The 20,806-nt window shown below is 47.8% G+C and overlaps 2 protein-coding genes across 2 annotated transcripts; one reads left to right on the top strand and one right to left on the bottom strand.

Annotated features, from left to right (window-relative positions):
- Positions 1–576: 576 nt before the first annotated feature.
- Positions 577–6,792, bottom strand: Fsn (F-box synaptic protein). The gene is made up of 3 exons (XM_077700503.1): positions 6,096–6,792; positions 4,698–4,959; positions 577–1,192 (listed from the first exon to the last, which is right to left on the bottom strand). Exons 1-2 carry the CDS (start codon positions 6,675–6,677, stop codon positions 4,774–4,776), a joined length of 768 nt encoding a protein of 255 aa, XP_077556629.1. The 5' UTR covers positions 6,678–6,792; the 3' UTR covers positions 577–1,192; positions 4,698–4,773.
- Positions 6,793–6,904: 112 nt separating this feature from the next.
- LOC144170598 (uncharacterized) lies at positions 6,905–20,511 on the top strand. Its single transcript, XM_077700502.1, has 12 exons — positions 6,905–7,157; positions 7,226–7,282; positions 7,347–7,492; positions 8,257–8,307; positions 9,391–9,459; positions 12,802–12,917; positions 13,526–13,606; positions 13,860–14,032; positions 14,768–14,873; positions 17,393–17,525; positions 17,670–17,774; positions 19,212–20,511. The coding sequence occupies exons 1-12, from the start codon at positions 7,099–7,101 to the stop codon at positions 19,595–19,597; spliced, it is 1,482 nt and encodes a 493-aa protein (XP_077556628.1). The 5' UTR covers positions 6,905–7,098; the 3' UTR covers positions 19,598–20,511.
- The last annotated feature ends 295 nt before the right edge of the window (positions 20,512–20,806 follow it).

Below are 20,806 nucleotides of genomic sequence, written 5' to 3'. Positions count from 1 at the left end.
CTCACGGAAAGCTTTGATTTAAGTTTATGCGCTCAACCACTTTGGAACTGTTTATTCGAGGAAAATATCTAGACGCTTCTCCAATGAGCTCTCCCTGTTCACCAATTTTGTGACGTCATAAACCGCAGTACCCAAAAGCGTACGCAAGTACGCAAGTACGAATGAACCTTTTGGTTCATTCCACAAATGAACATTTCACTTTGTTCAAAGGCGTAAAATAAACTATAGCTCGTGAAATGAATGTTTTGTTTAAATATATTTAAGCAAAAGGTTGGTCTGGTGCCATAAAAGCTTAATCATGACCTAGTTGTACCTTAACGTTTCACCCAGAGTTAGTTTAGTAGCTTGCTCCAATTAGCATATTCAGAAAAAGAGCAAAAATGGCTGCCATGTGTGCAAATTTTTGCAATGATGTGTGGGAAATCTGAATGTGATCTCATGTGTTTTAGCCTCAAAGACAATTAGCAGTGACAAATTTATGAATGTCAGATTACAACAATGTGAAAAGTTCATTTTCTCACTGTCAGAGAGGCATTGATTGTGCTGGTGAAAGACAAGAATAGAGCAAGACAAAAATACGTGGAACCCGTGAAAATGACTCGTTTATTACTCCTATGGTGCCTTAAATAAAGGAAGTAGGTCCCTTGGGTGGAAAAGGCACCTCATACAGACATTCAGAGCAATGCTGTGCCTAGCCTATGACGAGACACACCACACTCCATCACAGAAAGCAAATCAGTTGGTAACTAGCACAATTGGGGGCCAAGGCTAAACCTAGAAAGCGGCACAGGAGCACCCAAACAGAGTGTGGCTACCACGGTCGATGTGGTCACCTCATAACTGCCTTTCATGAACTGTGCGAGCTACACCAAATTCTTGCAACTGAAGTTGCTACCTGTCCTGTGAACAACCATTTGCATTTTTGGTGCGCCCTAAAACGCAGCTGGATAAAAATGACCAGACTTTTGACATGTTCTCCAAAAGTGAAAACGCAGTGCACACTTCGTTCGACAAGCAGCACGCACACCTGGAAACGCTCGTGACCTGAAGAGCTTGTCCTGGCTCATCAACCACGTGTGGACAGTAAGGGATGGGGATGAGCAGGCCAGTGTTCTGGGCAAAAGTTCCAACCACTGTGATGCACCCGTCAGGCGTCTGAGCTGTCCTTGGCCACCACTCTTCTCGGGAGCACCTAGAACAAATGCCAAGCAACATTTCTCAATGTCTACTTTCGCGGGGGGAAAAAACACTATAGTAACAGGGTTGACAGGGTACGAGCCAGTTGGATTTTGTCTTCTCACCATGAGCACTCGTCAGTGCTGTCCATTTTGTTTATGATTCACTAAGGCAAAGCAACTCAAGGAGACCGCACAACCTCATATGCCATATGGGGAGAACAGTGCCCGTACATGCACAGCAAATAAGCACTAGTTTGGAAGCCAGCCGGCCCCACACCTCAATTTTGGCCTGGAATCCTTGTGGCACACAATTGCAGGCATTACTCGCAGCACTAGTGGAAGGATAACGTATCAAAGCCCAAGCCAAATCACAGGGCACCGATCAAGCAAAGTGCCTGGCTTTCACCACGAGCCTTTGTTGGTGGCCCATTATGGCACATCGTGAATGCCTCAGAAGTGACCGCTATCGAAAGAACCAGATGATTTTGCCAGATTCCCCATTCATAGTAATAATGGCAACTCCTTCCACCAATACGGATGCACTGACCAAGCAGTGCCCACAATGGCAGAGCGCATATGCTGGTGTCAAATTTAAAATACGAAAAATTTCCTGTACAGTGTGCGAGGAGAACAAACCCCTTGCCACGCAGACTGCTCTACCCTGGGAGGGCAGATGACAAAGTACTATTGCGTTACATCTGGCACCTGCTGAACCCAACACCATGTGGTGCTGTCTGTATCATTGGTATCAGTTAAACATATTCTAATGATCCCAGTGTGACGTTTACTCATACTGTGCCAGTCTTGCTATAAATTCCTTGACTCCACCTTCAGCGACCTGCTGAATGCACAGGGACTGTTGAAATAAGCATGCATTCTACGCCTGCATGCTTGCAGCACAACTAAACAAGCAAAAAAGAGTGCTCATTACTTCCAATAATGAAAAGATTTAATTCATGCCTTAATTTCCTGTTACGGCCACTGTTGTCACTGACTGTGCCAAACTAGCCAGGCTGGGCCATAAAAGTAATGCACACGTCTCCACTTCACACTGACATGCCAAGAAGCCTAAATTTCAAAGAATAAAGAAATTGTGACCATGCCACTCCCTGATGTTTACGAATGAGTGGACAATGTGCAGGCAGCGTAATATTGTCACGGTGCTCTCGGAACCATGAAATGGAAAAAGGACATGCTCTCGGCCACTGGACCCTGACTGGTAGAAGCAAGGGAGAAGACGCTGGTTCCCTGCTGCTGTGACCACTAGTGCATTGTAAATATATCTATACGCTGTCTCTGCATCGCAACAATATTAACTTGCGCTTCTACAATATGCCTAGCGTGTGGCCCTGCGGTTAATTACAGTCAGCAATCACACGTAGTGCCCACTTTCCACCCAGAGCAGCCTGTCATTAGTTGCACACAGTTGAGGCTCTGCCAAGACAGGAGATCTGTGTGTATTTCTGTATCCAGAAACCTAATTTAGCTTTCCCCTTGTACAGTCGGCAAAACGCTTGTCTATAACGCTCGAGCGGTGTGCTACGGACTGCCCGGGAGACACCTAGTGATAACGCATAGTTTGAGGCCATTAGAATGTGAGCATGCGCGGCCTGTATCAGCGCGATGGCTGTGTTTCTCTCGCTGTGCCCGTAGCCTTAGATTCCGTACCTTCTTTGACCGTGATAAGCGCTGCATGCATGCGCTACCGTGCTGTGCAGGTTTTCAGTCTGCATTAGCTTTGGCGCACAGCTGTTCATTGCGTCATGGTTCAGTGCTACTACTCTTCACGAGTATCGCATGCACCACTATCCGGTTTCTGCTCTCTGATTCGTAGGCCACTACCGACGGGCTAACGCCACAATACTTTATGCACTGTGCAGGCCATCATGGACCAATATGTAGTCACTTTAGAACACTGGCGGCGATGCGTTTTTGGCGATTGTGGTTCATTTTCTTGCATACAGAAAAAACTCCTGTCTAAATTGCAAAGGGCGTCGTGAAACTTAAGCGTTGCACGTAGTTAAACGCAGCCAACGCTCTACTAACACTTGCTAATTTCCCTTTCTGTTTCCTGGCCCGACAGCGCTTCTCACGGTGAGAGAAGGTACACAAGCGAAGGCGACGGGCACAACGACAAGGGAAACAGCTATCGCGCTAATGCGTTTCGCACATGCTCACATTTTACCAGTCTCAAACCAGGCGTTATCACTAGATGTCTCCCACGCAGTCCAGAGCACGCCGCTCGAGCGTTACAGACAAGCGTTTTGCCGACTGTACTGTGGGTCACAAAAAGTAATGATCACGGGTTGATAAAGGCTCACACAAGCAGCAGGAAATACATGTAGGCTGGTGTCTTAGGATCACGAGGTCTCAAAAGCAGGGCCCATTTTCTGCCTTTCTTGAATTTATTTTCTCGATGCAAGCCTTTGTTAAGAACAAAATTGCCTCAGACTACTGACTGGCAGCGGTTTGCTATCGCAGAGGAGAAGACATGATAGCAAAACAGTGACATTGCTTGCACACCCAAACCTTTCAATAAGAAGTTTTATCCTGCAACCTACTGACATAGAGTAATTTTTTAAAGGAGCAACGAAGACAAAATACAAGTTTGGTTCATTTGGTCTCTTTTTTTTGCCTGCTCAGAGCAGCTCTGAGCAGCTCCAAGCAGCTCCGTATTTTATTTGCCCATAGAACATCTATGGCGGGAGCAGCTTGGGGCTGCTTGGAACTGCTCAGAGCTGCTCTGAGCAGGCAAAAAAAAGAGACCTACTGAAAAGACTTTTGTCCCAATAACAACGATACAAATTTTATCGCAAACATCACACAAATAACTGAGGTATTAGTGAAAACAGATGAGGCCATGGCAACTCCCCAGCCACTTTTCCAACGGTTTGTGCACAACGTCACAGATACTTGTTTGTGTGAAGCGGCTGCCGGCCTAAGCCACCACCAAAAAACAAGACTGGGTGATTGTAGTGGGGCCTTGGTTCTGTTTGATCATATCACTGGAGTGCTAACGTGCAGTTAACACACTGATAACTGTGTTTATAGTGATAGAAACAGAGCACAACTTCGACAATGACACAAGGAAGAACGGCAGAACAAGCGCTCACTCGCAAATAAAATTTATTTGAAACATCGCCTTATATAGACAGGTATTATCAGTGTGAGCATGCGCACTAGAATAAACTATGCAGAAATAAACAAAGGGATGATAGCCACAATCAAACTGAGGTTTTCAAAAATTCAAGCTCAGTGACACGCATCTTTTGCATGCCACTGAGTCTGAATTTCGAAGTTTTAAAATAAGTGCTTAGTAGTGACGCGAGTGCTTCACCCATATGACACTTCCTTGGCACCTCGGAGGGCTATTTTTACGATACGGCGAAAGGTGCTGCCACATGCTATCAACTCAAGAGCAGCATCTTTGCTCGCCTTGGTGCTAGCTGATGTCAGTAAGGATGGCTATTCACCTCGGCACAGAGGTGCCACAGCTATTGTAGGAGTGGACAGGCTCACCGTCACTGCAGCCCAGCTGTCCCAGCGGTGGTGGCCCCGAAGAACAGAATCCGTGGTGTTCTCGGGGGTGGTCGAATCAGCCGTCGAGCGGGCACCCCAGGTACACCATGGAGACCTCGGTGTTGCCGTAGACAGCCGAGATAGCCGGGTAGAGAACCTTGTCGGGCAGGCCCCGAAAGGCGACCCCGAGGAACTGGTAGTTGCGCTCAAAGGCCAGCGTGTTGTCCTCACAGTCGAGGATCACCCGTAGTCGCTCGCCCACCTGAGGAAGGACGGCACACTCTCACTCGGACTGCCACACCTGGGCTAGACCATGCCCAGGCCCAACAAGGACTTTAGGAAGACTGCCACTTGAGACGCACTGCAGATCCGGCTTATTCATTGATACTGCTGGCCTCTACTCAGGAGGCTATTTCAGTATTAGGGGTGGTACATAAAATATCCTGTGCCTGTCGTCAAGTTCATGAAACTATACAGAGGACAAAACAAGCAGAAACACAAGAATGAGTACACTGACATTTGGAAACTGACTGTGTGTTCTCTATCTGGTTTATTGTCCTGCCCTCATTCAGGCATCCCTGCTCACAGCTGTAGGACGTGTGTGTGGTCGCTCACCCTCGCACTACCACTGCACTCACCATTGTGGACACTCAAATCATGCATGTTGTGGGTCGCCACCACCACGACATTGGTGTTTCTTCTTGGTGTTCTTTCTTGTCGGACTAACCTTTATAATGATTCTTTCATTCCAAGAACAAGGGTTGACTGGAACCACCTTCCCGCCTCCACTGCTGCCATCTCAGAACATTCCCAATTCAAGACTGCCCTACAAAACCTCATTTGTTACCGTGTGCAGTAATACTATGTACTCCCGTTGTTCGATGTCATAGGTCTGTACCCCCCCCCCCCCCCTCCTTTCTGTAGTGCCTCTTGGCCCTGAAAGTATTGTAAATAAATAAATAAATAAATAAGAAGGGACCAATTGATAAGCGTCACCAAGATGCCCCACTGCGAAGAGCATGCTGCCCCCCAAAAATGAGAGGCCACGACGGCCGAGTAGCCAACACAGGAGAATGACACGTCAGGAGGGACCACGATTCCGCTGGATAACACGCCACATCCCCCCTGGAGGTCATGTCACCCACTCCTCACCGACGTTCGGTGCGGATTAAGTGAGGGCGTGCGTGCTCATGAATGCACCTACTAATTCCCTCCAATCAGCAATCAGCGCCGAATTAGATGCCATAAAAGTGACGGCCTTTTTTGGAAATGCGAGCAGCATACGGTGATGGGTGGTCGTCGACGATGAAGAGGACTTTACCGCGCCCGAAAGATGCTTCCACTTCGGAATTTTCTCACAGAGCGCGCAGAAGCAGCGGCACCAGCTTCCCTCATTACCTGGTACTTGGGCGCATTGTTGAGCAGCGGGTAGCTGCCCTGGCTGTCGCCGTTGTGCAGCAGGTGGTTGTCCACCAGGTTCCAGCCCCAGGAGTGCGCGTTCGAGCCGAGCAGCGCCACGTAGCCCGGACACTGGACGGGCGCGTCGCGCGTCGCGATGCCCACCACGGCGACCGTTCCCAGCGGGCCTTCCCACCACACTTCCCAGCAGTGGCGGCCCTCGGCGAAGCCGCGCTTGCCCTTGGCCGCATCCGTGCTCTGCGCTACCGGGTTCCGGTGCAGCGTGAACCCGTTCGGCTTGATGTAGATGTTCCGCGAGCACTCGTGCGGGTCCCAGGCGTAGTAGTAGGCCCGCAGCTTGCCTTTGAAGCTGGGCACGCTCCACAAAAGGTCCGACTTGAGCGCGGCGTCGGCCAGCTTGCGCGCGCACTGCTGACGCCACACATCGTTGTTTTCGTCGCTCAGTAGCACGTGCCAGTTTTTGCACACAAGAGCACAGTTGCGCGCCGAGTTGAGGTCCAAGTAACAGAAAATATGCTCCAGAACGTTGGGTGGTAAGTTCGGCCACTTGCCACCAGCCATGACGGCTTACTGCCGCCGCCAGCGCCCACTGTACCGTTCGTTATATCGACGGGGAGGCCTACACCTATCTTGATTTGTGACATTTGTGCTGTGGGAGATGTTTTGCTGTTAGTGCGAAGCATTACCAAAATTATATGCCTAAACTCACAAAATTTTTTAAAGAAAGAAACGAATAAAAACAATGCATCAAAACCTGCATGGCTTGGGCAAAAAGGAGTTTACGTCACACTGAGTGAGTTACACTGGTGTTGTCATTCTCGAACACACTTGAATTTTCCGTCAAAATAGCAAGAGTCCGTATAAGCGCGCCAAAATAGTCCATGATCCGTATCCCTCACCTACCAGCAGAGCAGCAAAGTATAAACTGTAGTAAATAAAAAAGGATACAGAAAGTACAAATCAATAACATTTGGCTGAGACCATGGAAGCAACTAAACGCGCGTTAGAGGAGCTGCTTTCGGTCCTGAAATGTCCGCAGTGGTAAGTCCACGATGACATTTGAGTTTTCCCGTTCTGACCCCACTGCGCGCGTCATGTTCGTGTTTCAGCGAGGGACTGCTGCGGGAGCCACATATCGTGGGACTGTGCGGCCACACAGTTTGCAAGTAAGCCAGAGCTTCCGATAACAGCGGTGGTGTGCCCTGAACGACGCGCGACTTTGCAATGCAGGTGCTGCCTCAGTCGTAGAGACGCGTGCGGCGTCTGCGGCTCGCCAACCACGCAGCGAGAGCTCAAGCCCGACCCCCAAATAAGCGGTGTACTTGCTTGTGCCACAAAACTCGGGCAGCTGCTTTCAGCCCCTACGCTCCCAGACGGTAAGAGAGTACTAATGCATTCACTTTTTCCACACTGATTCGCTGAGCGATAAAGTGATTTCAAGAATATTGCGTAACCACAACCTGACTCCCTGCCAACATGTCAAGAAACAAAGCACGACAACAAGTGCTAAACATTGCTGTGGCCGGCGTTCAAATTGACGAAGAAAGCTTTAATTGGTTGGGTTGGCGATAGTGCTCTCAACTCCCATTGGTTGCGACATGTTCCATAGGGCGTGCATCAAAAATATTGCCCACAGTCTGAGTTGACCTTCAGTTTCTGAGTAGACAGTGTAGCAGCAGCGTAGACAGTGACGATTGTACATATGTAGCTGAACTTAACCCGATGTCAAAGTTGTAGTGTTCACATCGTCAGAAGGCGAACGTAGCCAAAAGAAACGCTTTTGCATTCTCGTGTCATAGAATCTGCTGATGCAAAATTGTTGAAAAATCTCTAGAAAGGCTAGGCGAGTCGTGTTCCCACAACAGCGATTTTTAGCACAGTTTCCAATAGCGCTAATACATCTTCTGGTATTTCCTTCTGAAACGAGCAGTGCAAGCCTGAATTACGGCACAACATTTGAAGTCATTCGATGTAAAATGCGGCTTACTTTTGACGCCACCTGTATACTTTTCGGCAGCTTAGCTAACTTTAGCGCATGTTTATCACCATAAAGGTCAGGGCTGATCATAGATTGTTATCTTCATTTTTCCCATAGCTAAAGCATTCGTGTCAAAAATGTCAATATCTCACTTTGCTGCAGGGACAGCACCCACAGGGGATGATTTGCAAGATGCTGCTAAATCACATGTTGGTAAGACAATAAAAAGACTTGTTTTTCATTCCGTTATTATGCAGTCACCATGGTAGGGATGGCAAGTTCTGTGCCAGGCAGCGGTGATGTCTCTTTGTGCATCAGCGTACACAGCAGTCAGTCATAATCGCTGCAGTGCACACATGGTGAGTGTCACTCAATGCGAGCCAAAATAATTGGTCAAAGTTATCAGCAGAGGAATGTGGGGTGGAATGTCAAATAAAAACTTTGCATGCCACCCTGTTCCTTGATGTGCATGGCAAAACAGCAAGTACCTAGGCAGAAGGCTGCCTGTGATAGGAAACGTCTACAGGGCCAGCAGGGACAGCAGCAAGAATATATAGGAGGAGAAACTGGCGCGGGCGAGCAAACAGATAATGTATTACGAAAACCAATGCGGACTGCGAAGCTTCGTAGCTGCAACGGTGAATGAGAGGGTACCGGCATCTGACGGACAAAATGATAGCGGCTGCAATTCATTCTGGGGCTGTGCAGTGAAATGCCGATTGTGGCCAAGCCATGCAGTTTCTTCTCAAACGACAGATGCCACTACCTTAATCTTGGCCAAGGCCTTGTGATGTTATCTGGCTGCCCAAGAAAGTGCCGTTTCCCCTTCTGTCCTGCTCTTGCTACAGGGCAGGCGACAGCTGCATGTGTAAGTGTGTGTGGGTTGACTCAGTTGAGCTTGTGAGCAACAAATGAGCCATCAGGAGACTGTGGATTGTCCGCAGCTTGTTCAGCATCATGAGTAGGCTTCCTGCTATGCATGCGTTGATGCACTTTTCATGGCCCTTATTATCACTCATGCTGCACTGAAAACGTTCATTGGTCACACAAGTCAGAACGGTAGAGAAAATGCAACTGCACGCCAGATGAAATAGTGCCGGAAGTGGCAGCGAGTCTTGCTGCGGCTACCCTACACTTGTTAAGGTACAGACCAAATGGGGCAAGTCTTTGTAGTGCTGCCTGTTTTTCTTGGGCTGATGCACTGTCTCAAGCTACAGCTGCTAACATGCCTCAGTGCAACCGGCTACTTGAGCAGGTGTAACGTCATTATTGCAAGTCCTTGTTTTGTGTTCACAGTGCTGCCAGCTGAAGCCAGTGAGCCGACATCGGAGCAAGTGCACAGCATAGATGCCAAGGAAGTCCAGGGTAAGTTGGCCTCGCAGTGCGCACTGCTGCGGCTGCGTTTTGGATAACCATACCTGCAAGTGACCGTAACCAGCACACTTGGAAACAGCACGTGCTGCCAGAATGTGAAACCTCTGTATGGGCATCTCCCTTCTGCACCTCCCTGCTTTGTTCTCCTGAGCATTCACGTTTTCTTTTCAATGCAAGTTTTAGGGGTGAAGCGGTTTAGAGGCTCGGGTTGTCTGCGTCTCCTGTCGTCGTCGTGTCATATCAACACGGTAAATCGAGTTGTCAAACAATGGTAAAAAAAAAGTGTATAATGGATAAAACTGGTTCAAAATAAACTAACATGATTTAAACTAATTTGAAATACAGGAATAATTGGGATTTAATTGCATTGGTAACAAATTTGTTAAATTACGTCTCAAAATTGGTTTCAAACACCAGGTTTTCTCCTGTAAAGCATACTTCTTAGCATGCTGCGGCATATGACACGACGACAACTTACGCCCAGTCTGTCTCGTTTAATTGCTTAGATCAGGTTCATCGCAAGAGAGGGCGCCACCGCCTCAGCAAGTGCACGATTGCTCCTCCCACTGGCCCTTCTCTGGCACCCAATCAGCATGCGCCGTGTGGCAAGAGAGAAACTTGCAATTTTTGAATACACTTATACAATGCATGGTTCGCCGCTCCCCAGGTTTCACGTTGGTGGAGATGGCCTGGGATTTTTTTTTTTTTTTTTCATTAGAATTCTTGTTAAACAATTAAGAGAAACTGCAGAAGTGACGTAACGATGAAACAATTACCATCGACTGAAATTTTGCGACTTTGCTACTATGGAAGACTTGTGCTGCCTTTTAAAAATCATTTTCGTGACATCGTACTGAACCCTTTGTTACTGTGAGTATATAATGCGATATCCCTCTCCGTTGGCATCCAAGGTGCCTATAAGCAAGCTGGTGGTGTACCTAGAACGCAGTCATTTGTGTATTGAGACCATGAACTGATGCTAACCAGTTTTGCGCCAAACTGGTGTAAGATTGATTAACACATATGTATATCAGAATGCACATTTGATACCTTGTGGCAAAAATCAACAGAGAATGTACATCTCAACAAAAGCTGAATGCCCCAGATTCAGATTAAACATAATGGTAGTGGGGTCTGACAGCTTTCGTATTGTTACAATATTTGCTGTAATCACCAGACCCCTGTGGGCGAGTATGGTCTTCATGACTGGCCAAAGGTAGCTTAAAACGCATCTACTTTTAGAGTGCAGCACTTTGGCGGCCGCTACTGTGGTTTGACGGCGGCGACGAAACCGAGCAGTCAAAGACAGAAAGAAAATGGTGGAGGAAAGTGTGGCGAAAGTGTGAGGGGGAGGCAGTGAGACATGCTTCTCATTACGTGGCTCATCTGAACCACGTGACACTTGCATGGGAGGTTCAAACACGATTTACAACAACATGCTCGGTGGCAGTGGCACGTTGCGAGATAACGGCTAAGTAGCGCGCGCTGCCATGTGCTCGCTAATCACGCGATCACTTCCAGAGACGCAGCAACTATGCTCCTTGACCGAAAAGATTGCAGTTCACGCTGCGCACAAATTTTGCATTGGGGACTATAGTAAACGATCAGCCATTTTTTAAATCACCAATGCTGTTACTAATCGCACACACAAAACAAAGCTAGTCATTGTCTTTGATGCTGGAGTATTCAAAGATTAATGTGAAAAATGCTCATGTGCAACACGTGTTTACTATTTTAGTTATAGCTGCCGCAATGCATGCATTCACCTACCAAACGGTTTTGATGTTTCGGTTAATTGCACCCTTTATTCCTAGTTCAGGCTTCATGCAAATACCACTCACCCCTGCACTTCACCTTCATTACTAAAAAAAATTAAAAGTGCAAAAAGCCAGAGTTTTGCCAGGATGCAGTCTCTTCCTTAAAAACTGGCTCATGTCCAAGGACGTCGTATAGTAAACACTATCGTGTCCTTATCATTACAGTTTCTTTTCAGTGTCAAGTCTTATCACTCCCAAAAACACATTGGTGCATACTCACGCGGCTGGCATTTTTTTCAACTTTGGCACTAAGCATATCTACAATGAAGTCCTGCCTCAAGGAGCGTGGATTCGTTTTGCATAAAAAGTACACACCCAAAAGAAGCCTCAAAAGAAGCAACCGTGGCATAGATGAATTTCACTAGTATCGTGGCAGATTTTAAGATTGTTGTTCACTGCACCGAAGAGCATGCTAAGAAACATAAAGCCTAAAGTAATGCCATTCACTTATGTTGCAAGTCGGAAAGGCACCTGACAAGCATGTATAAACGAATGTGTATTTCATTTCATTTCATTTATTTCGCCCTTAAGGGCCCGAAGGCATTACATAAGGGGGGACAAGTGACAAGATAGGGTACAATGTTGAACGGAAAAATGCAAATGAATAAATAAAAGCAAATAAGTTTACACAGGAGACAGGACTCAGAAATCACATGAACGAACTAGAACAAAATAAAGAAGAATAAACGATGTTTTACATATGTTAAACAATTGCAGAGCAAAACAAAGTACAATTCTAAAACGATTAGCGATAAACACGGAGTAGTTGAAATTATCAGGAGAGATGCTTGAAAAAATGTTGGTTCATCTTTGCACGGAACGTTTCCCTGACGGCGCATGATGCGGAGTCATCCGGTAAGGCATTCCAGAGGGCTATTGCATTAGGATAAAATGAGGTGATAAATGCTGCCGTCTGGCCATTTATACGTGCAATAGGTTTGCTGTGATTTATGCACGATGAAGTTCTGTGTGCAGATTGGAGCAATTGATGTCTTGAGCGTGGATGATAGTAGAAGCGGTGAAGAAGGCATAGACGGGTGATCAAGCGGCGGGATTCAAGAGTTGGGAGGGAAAGAGAGTGTTTGAGCTCGGTAACGCTGGTTTTGTGTGAGTATAGCGAAGATATGAAGCGAGCTGCACAATTTTGGATGGACTCTAATTTAGTTATCAGGTAGGCTTGTGAAGGATTCCAGATTGCTGAAGCATATTCAAGTTTAGGTCGGACGAAGGTGATGAAAGCTAGTTTTTTTATGTCGGGGGATGTGCACTTGAGGTTGCGTCGGAGGTAGCCGAGTGTACGGGAGGTAGCCGAGTATACACAAAATATTCCTATCGGGGTGTTGCGTGATCTGAAAGTGATACCTTTTACTCTTGTGCTCTGACTGTTAAGAACTGGTTGTTGCACCACTGTCACATGTACAAGGGCTTAATTCTGCATGAGCCACAGTTAGGTAAAAACACCTGCCTATACTGCTGCCCGTAATGAGAGCAACCTGTGATGTGTGTTTTCATGTAGAACTCGAGGAGGCGTGCCGCAGCAGCACATCCACGGCCTCGCCCAGAGTCTCCAAGAAGGCCTCCGAAAGGCGCAACCGCCGGGGTGAGACCCCCTTGCAGGTGGCAGCCATTAAGGTGTGTTGTGCTTTCGCTCATTCTCAGCTCCCCCCCCCCCCACACGCACGCATGCAGTGTAGGCCAACTCTGAATTGCTTTCTAGCATCTACGAAAAAAAAAAAAAGATGAAACTTGCAAATTACATTGCTACTCGAAAGTTGCTTTCACCTTAATCCAGAAATGTTGCTGTAAGAAACATGTGACTGTATCTGCATGCATTTAATTGCATTGTGAATTAAACCGCTAGCTTTCATCTTTAATTTTCACCGTATCTGTTAGGTTTATAGCAGATATATGTCTGAAGAAAGAGAAAAATGCATCTGCATACAGTACGGCTACACACTTGGCTCATAAAACCCACAATTTTAGCGCTATCCATAGGGTGATAACCTCGCTGTGCTCCTCACCGTGCTGGAATTGTAGCTTCTTTTCTTTCTGTGAGGTGCAGAAGACTATGCGGTAATATTATTGGAAGGTGCCTGCACTTCAGCTGCATACTTTAGCAATCTCATAAAGCTACAATCCCAGGAAGTGCCAGGCCGGACGCACACACTACGGGAATCCTTGGGTGATGCCAACCATGCACCAAATGCAGTTGCTGCAGCACAAGCCTGCCGTCTGTGCAGGGTGACGCAGCGCGGGTGCAGCAGCTGCTCAGTGCCGGTGCCAGCCCAAACGTTCGCGACAATGCCGGCTGGACACCACTGGTGAGCGTTTCCCCATGCTGCTGTGCAACCCCAGTCTACACCTTCTCACTCTCTCCCCCTCTGCCTCCTTTTCCCCCGTTTCAAAACATGCTCCCGACAGATAGGGGTGGAGGAGACATTTTACCACCTTGTAGTGCCAGAGAAGAATGTCACAGTTGATGTGAACAACAGCAGCGACACTAACTTTGTGCTTGCTCTGAGATGGCAGTGTCTTATCTACCAGTGCACTGTGTGTCGATTGCATGGCTTGCAGCACGAGGCCTCAAGCCAGGGAGCCCTGGAGGTGGTGCGTCTGCTGCTGGGGGCCGGCGCGTGCGTCAATGCGAGCGGACCCGATGGCGTCACTCCCCTGCACGATGCCGTGCTCAGCAATGTGCCTGACGTTGTGCTGCTGCTAAGAAGTGCGGGGGCCAGTGTAGATGCCAGGTGCGCTGGTCCTGCTGTTGTGGTGCTCACTTGGACAGTCCAAAGAAGAGTTCAGTCGCAGCATTCGTCTGACGGCATCGTGTGTGGCGTGCGATTGCCTCATTGCACAGGAATTGTATTTGGGCTGTTTGGCTAGCAGTGAGTCAAAAACATCGCGGTGCATGTGGACAGCTCTGAGACAAAAAGGTGATGAGTATCAATGGTTTGCGCTGTGTCCATTTTGGTTATTCTGTACCGTAAGTTCCCGTTTTGACACATTTGTTTGGCTCCTGTTTACAGTATAAGGTTGAACCAGCCAAGCTTGAAGCAAAACTTACTCTAGAGAAGCAGTAATCACAATGGGCCGTATTTCAGTCAAGTACATGCAAATTAAAATTACCCCAGGTAATTCGGTGAATTTAATCATTTTTTCTCCACATCAGTGCAACAAATTTAGCATTGGGCAAGTCACTTAGAGGGGGCTGCACATTTAGGGTTCAGTATCTCAGACAGTTTAAATTTGTGGTCATCAAAAAGAAAATGGGCAGTGCAGCAACTTGTGACCATTGTTTTTGAGTTGTGCTGCATTGTGCCAGTTTGTCATTGTGCCCAAGTTCCTTTGCGCCTGGTATTTATTAGTATATATGGCACATTTATTAGCAATATTGTTAGATACATTAGCACTTGATAACTCCGCTATAGTATATCATCTGGTCTTCGCTGCGTGCACCAGTGTGCCTCTCTTGTTTCTTGCAGGACAAATGATGGCCGAACTCCCAGCTCGCTGGCTCAGACCGAGCTCATGAGGGCAGCCCTTAGGTCTCCGCCTGCACCAGCACACCAGGCACCACCTGCTCCCCAGGTCAGCAGTCATGGTGGCTCAGAAACACTCCTTGCGTACAGCCGGTCACAGGAGCTGATCGAGGAAGCTAAATCTAATACTATTAAAGATGTCAAGCATGTGGTGGTCCATGCCAGCTGTCAACGATAATTAACCCTTTGAGGGTTGAATTTTTTTGAAAAAAACTTTCCCTAGTGGCCAAATTAGTTTATTGCGAATTTGGAATGTACAAAATGTCTAAAGTCAGGATTAAATGGTAAAAAATTATCAGGAACAGTATTTTGGGGTCAGCATCACTTCGAACTGAAAAATGTTCAATAGTATTTCAGAGTGTGGTATTCCTTGAAACACTGGTCTACGCACAGTGGCTTATCGCAGTCTGCACGCATAAAGCGCATGTCTGAAAATGAGCTGTCTTCTGAAGAAAGACTGTCTTCCGATTCAGACTCGGTGAAAGGAGCAAATTCAGAGTCAGAAGAGTCATTGCGGTCGGTGTCATCAGAGCGGGCAGTTCGTTGGGCCATATCGCCGCTTTGCCGTGCATCTGAAGAACTCGAAGGCAACCCAGTAAACGAGGAGAGGGAGAATAACTCATGCGCGCCGGTGATAAACAAGCTAATAGCAGCGCCAATATAGATAGAAATCAACTTCCGCCGCCCCCGCAACGGAGTCTCCGATTAGGTTACTTCAGTTCCAAGCAAGGAGGGCAAGAATACCTAGTGAGCATGGGTAATAAACAAGATAAGAGCAGCGCCAATATAAATCGAAATCAACTTCCGCCGCCCCTGATAGCGAGCGCCGATCAAGTTTCGCGCGCCTCCTATGCGATCACGTGGCGGAACTGAAACCACGAAACGCGTTGACACGTACAGACGCCGTAACGCGCCGAAGCCAGAGAGTTCTGTTTTTCACCGCAAGAAGGTAGCACAATCAAATTTCAAACACTTCTTGTAAGTCCCAGGAGGTGGCAGCACCTCCCAGGGAGCATGCATCGTTAATATGGCGCGAAATTTCAAACGGATGTTCGAAATCGTACCCGTACGGCAAAGACCTTGCGGGACGGAAAACCGCCGCAGTACATGTACGGCAAAAACCCTCAAAGGGTTAAGTGCATCGAAGATCGTTCGGGAGAACAAACTTGCACTTGGGAGGCTCTTCTTGGCACCGGTTACACCCGTGGCTGGCAAAAAGGTCATGGCCGTGCTTTGCGAGTGCACACCCAGATTAACTGGTGGGCACTGTGCTTCCCCAGCTCAGTAATGAAATTTGCCTTGCCTTTTGGCCAGTTGCCATGCTGCTATGGGCACATGCATACAATGGGGCCCAACTGAGTACAGCTGCTTGTGTCTAGTCAAGCTGAAAGCAGGAAAGGCTGCTTTTGTGAACTGCACTACTGCACTTTAAAGGAGCCATGAAGAGAAAACAAGTTTGGTTCATTCAAAAGGTTGCCTCGTTAGAATCATACTGACACCACCTTTAACGTAAACTTCGTTCAAATAAGCTAGTACATAATTAGGAAAAACGGGAATGGCCATGCGACCCACTAGCTCATTTCCCGCAACAGAACCTATGATGTCATACCAGACAGCTCTGCGATTGGTGGAGGGTGGCAAAAGCAAACGAAAATTAGGCAGAGCTTATAAGTTCGCCGAACAAGCTATTTGCGCTTAAATTTAGGACACATTCTTTTTAAAGCCCTAAGAATGGTGGGACAAACAGTGGAAGTTACGAAAGCACACGTAAACATAGAAGTACCGATGCGTATACTGCTGTTGGTACTGCGTGCACTATGCTTGGTTTAGCTGCACAGCACTACGGGGCTTGGGGTTGTCTCAGACGACACTGGCCGATTGACGCAAGCAACGGTGTCTTACGTGACCCCATTTGTCGAGCGAGCACTGTTTCAGGGAACGAATATTTTCTCACAGAACAAAAACAAGCCAGGTTTAAATGCGGGCAAAAACAAACCAAACGCTTGCCGCGGTATGGTGGCGCCATCTAGGTTCCCTAACGGTAAACAAGGCCCTGTGATGTCATTGCAGACCACGAAAACGCAAGATTTAGCGGGAAGATCAAAATTTTAACTTAAATTAATTTCTCAGTGAATAAAGCATCGTTTGCATTCGGACAAGTGCTGGGGGCACTATAAAACACGAAATCTTTCGAATAACCCAAACTTGTGTTTTGTCTTCATTGATCCTTTAAGAAGACTATTCAACGCAGAAATTTGGGCTAGTTGGTGATACGACTTCGACATGGTAAAAAGCGCACTAGACGGGGACAGAAGAAAAGACAGTGACACAGGATGAGCGCTAAACATCAACTGCACATGTTGATGTTTATGCTTAGCGCTCGTCCCGTGTCACTGTCTTTTCTTCTGACCCCGTCTAGTGCGTGCGCTTTTTACCATGTCGAACTCCTTTAGGAGATAACGGCCCCCTGTGCTACAACATGAACGAGGGGGTTTGGAAAGCATATCTTGGCATCTACTCGATGGCTTTCAGTCCTCTGTGCTAATAGGTCGTGCTCCTTCACGACAGCCCCTGCCGAAGGCTTCTCCCGAAAGCAGCCCCGTGCTGCTAGCATCAGGACTGGACGAGGCCCAATGCCAGGAGCTGGCCCAGTGTGCACGACTGCTGGGAGGCAGCTGCGCCACATCGTTTTCCACGCAGGGTGAGCTGCACCCACATAGGTGTCCTCCCCTAAGATGCCAGTCTTCTGGCTTGAGATAAGCGGGTCGAAATCCAGTGAATTGATTGGTGCCTGTGGTGGCACGGTAGAAGAAGCTGAGTGACCCTTGGTCTTCGGCCTTTGCAGTGACCCACCTGGTGGTAAGCTGCGACAAAAAGGGCAACTGCTCCCAGCGGACATTGAAGGTGCTAAGCGCCATGGTGTCTGGGACCTGGATTGTCAACTTCTCGTGTGAGTTTGCAGGGCAACATCCTCTCCCACCCTTCTTTCCCGATTGCATTCTAAATTACAGCCACCGCTATCAGGTTTTTATGTAAAAGAATGTGGTGCTCATAACTACCCAACATTCAGAGCACAGTCTCATATCAAAGACAGGTGAGCTGAGTTAGTTGATTGATTGTAGGGTTTAACACGCTGACGCAGCGCAGGCGATGAGGCGCGCCGTATTGGAGGGCTCCAGGTTAATTTTGACCACCGGGGTATCTTTAAAGTGCGCCGAAGTCTCGAACACACGGGCGTTTTTGCTTTTCGCCTAGCGAGCTGATGTAGTTGGTCAGGAAGCCATATTGAACCAGGTTTACGTGGTGTAACTGAAATTAATCTGCAACATGCAAATCGTGCACTTTTCTATTGCACTGTGCTGTGCAAAAGTCAAGCACAGGCTGCTTGTTCAGGGATTTCCATCAAATCAGCACTGTGCAGGTGCAGTTAGTATGTGGCTCCCAACTGCATTTTGCTGTCTGGAGTGACAGCAAAATGCAGTTGGGAACTGTCTCTGTCTCTGCTGTCTCTGCATTACACAACACTATTATAGGCTGAAGGTCTGGCACCCAGCCTCTCCGAGTGCTTCATGTTTACAAGCCTGGCTGGTCAGTGCAAAAGTGTTCGCCAATCGTTTATGATGCAGTGTGACCTTGTGGTCAGGTCGTTAGCAAGCCTTGAATAGTTCAGGATGTGGAAACATTCTTTCTATATAGCTTGAAAAACAGTGGCTAGGAGCTGTGAATGCTCATTTATCATGACTTGAATGCTTAGAATTGTATTTTTTCTTCTAATGCTGGGAAGGGTGTGCTTGGCAAGGAACTGGACGTACTCATATGCTATGGTGTCTGTGCATCTAACTGAAGGAAGGGCGTGATCGTGTTATTCCGTTCCTTGCATTGGTGAGGAGTAAGACCCATGGTTAGTAGTTGTGAAGAGTCAAGACACTATGGTGCCTCTGTGAGCAGTGGGGTGAAATGTCTTGCAAGAAGGTGAATAACGATCTCCGATCTCGCATTAATGAACAGCTCCCTAATCAAAAGACTTCCAGCATTTTGTATTGGGGACATGAAGGCTACCAACATTTCTTTTTTGTAAGATTTAAAAAAGCAAATAGTTCTATTTACTGCACGAGAACTCGTTATAGATAGTGTAACCATAGCACAGCTTCATTGATATATATTCTAAACATTCTTTGGTCTCCCTCAAAACAGACTGGCCACATCATGTTAGAGCAGCAGCCGAGACATCTCAGGAGCAGTAGAACAGGTTCTATTCTGTTTGTTCTTTATTGACTTGAGATGTTCTCGGCCCATTTGTTCCACCACTGTATTCCACACGTCTGTTCTGCATATTTTTCGCCTTGAAGAAGTCTCTCTCTCCTCCCCACCTCTCCCGCTGCTGCAGGGGTGCAGGAGTGCCTGCAGAAAGGTGTACGTGTCGACGAGGCCCCGCACGAAGCCCAGGGTGTGCGGCAGCACCCAAACAGCGGGGCTCCCAGTCGCGCGCGCCACAGCGGGGGCGGCACCCTCTTTGCGCCCTGCAGTGTGGTGCTGCAGGGGCCCTTCTCCCGGGGCCCGTCGCGCGACGAGCTGGCTGCGCTGCTCACTCTGGGTGGGGCGCGGCTGCTCAGCCGGGTGCCACCTGCGACCACCGGTGACGTCCAGCCGACGGTGCTGGTGGTGACTGACCAGGACCACCCGTCTTCCGGGGGCCGTGCCGCCCTCTACGTCGAGCCTTCCTGGGTGCTGGACTGCATTTCGCGCTTTGAGCTCTCCCTGCCAGTAGCCTAGCTTGTGCTCAATTCACCACCATGTGCCACATAGCGGGCCAGTGAGGAAGCCACCTGAAGCAGAGTTACTTGAGGCGGATTTTTTGAGGCGGAGTTTTGCAACTGTCTACATCGAAGAGCTCTGACCTGAAGAGCACACCTGCTCACGGGAACTGGGCAGAAGTGCAGTCTTCCGGAGTGTGCTGCTGCAACAGACTGCATCAGCTACTTAACGAGGCCATTTCTCTCCTCACCAACAACTGCCCCTTGTTTTTTTTTTCCCTACTAAAGAAAAGATGATAAATGCAAAAGTCACAGACGTGCGACTGTCTTGTGACATGAAACTGTAACTGTCGTGTCCTGTGCAGCAGATTTGAAAGCACAGTGCTGAACGAAGGGCAACATTACGTTCAAAGCAGCACGAAATCACTATCCGGCAGTCGTACACGTCGCCCTTTGGGTCATGATATACTGTTTGAGTGCGGTGCAGACATTTTCTCCGTGAAAAATTCACACCATTTGGAAGCATCCATGCTATGGCTACAAAGTTTCCCGTCAAAGGCAGTAAGAAAGCACTGGAGAACAGGAACTTTGCTGCAACTTGGTGAACATCACCAAGACGGGAAATGTAATTTTTGCAGTTTCCGATAGGTGGCACAGCTCTAACCGCTCCACCTGCGTGAACCCTTGTGAGTGTTCTTGTGAATGTCACAGGCGCTCCACACACTTTCCACATTTTGTTGTCGGAATAGACGTGCAGCTTTAGCCCTCCACCCCGATGCAGGGAGCTATTATCAAGTGCCCAAAAAGTTCCAGATAAACATGGCCATAATCATGCGACTCTCTGTCACGAATGCCTCTGTCTTTACTTGCAGACTTATATTTTCTTGATTCTTGCTTTCACATTGAAATAAAGTTTTACCAGAGGTTTTGTACTTTACTTAGAGATTAACAAAGGATTAGTGAAAACACATTTGCTCCATGTGGGAAAAAAACAGCTGCTGTAAAAAATTTGAATTTAATATTTCACCCCTAAAGGGGGTGGGCGATGTTTCGGGGGAAGGCGTTCTCTCGGAACTTAATGGTAGTGGCTCGTAAACTGCATGCAGGGAAAAATTTAAGATTCTGTGCGAGTTGTATGCGATAGGCGAACGTGTCTCTTTTTTTTTACACTGAAGACATCCATATGAATGGGCCATGAGTGTCTGACAGCAGCTGTCATTGTTACGAT

Source organism: Haemaphysalis longicornis, unplaced genomic scaffold (genome assembly GCF_048455015.1).
Source record: "Haemaphysalis longicornis isolate Haplotype H1 unplaced genomic scaffold, Haemaphysalis longicornis Haplotype H1 scaffold_2, whole genome shotgun sequence".
Taxonomy (NCBI): Eukaryota; Metazoa; Arthropoda; class Arachnida; order Ixodida; family Ixodidae; genus Haemaphysalis; species Haemaphysalis longicornis.
Note: the sequence above shows the minus strand (reverse complement) of the source record. Positions and strands in the feature narration are given on the sequence as shown.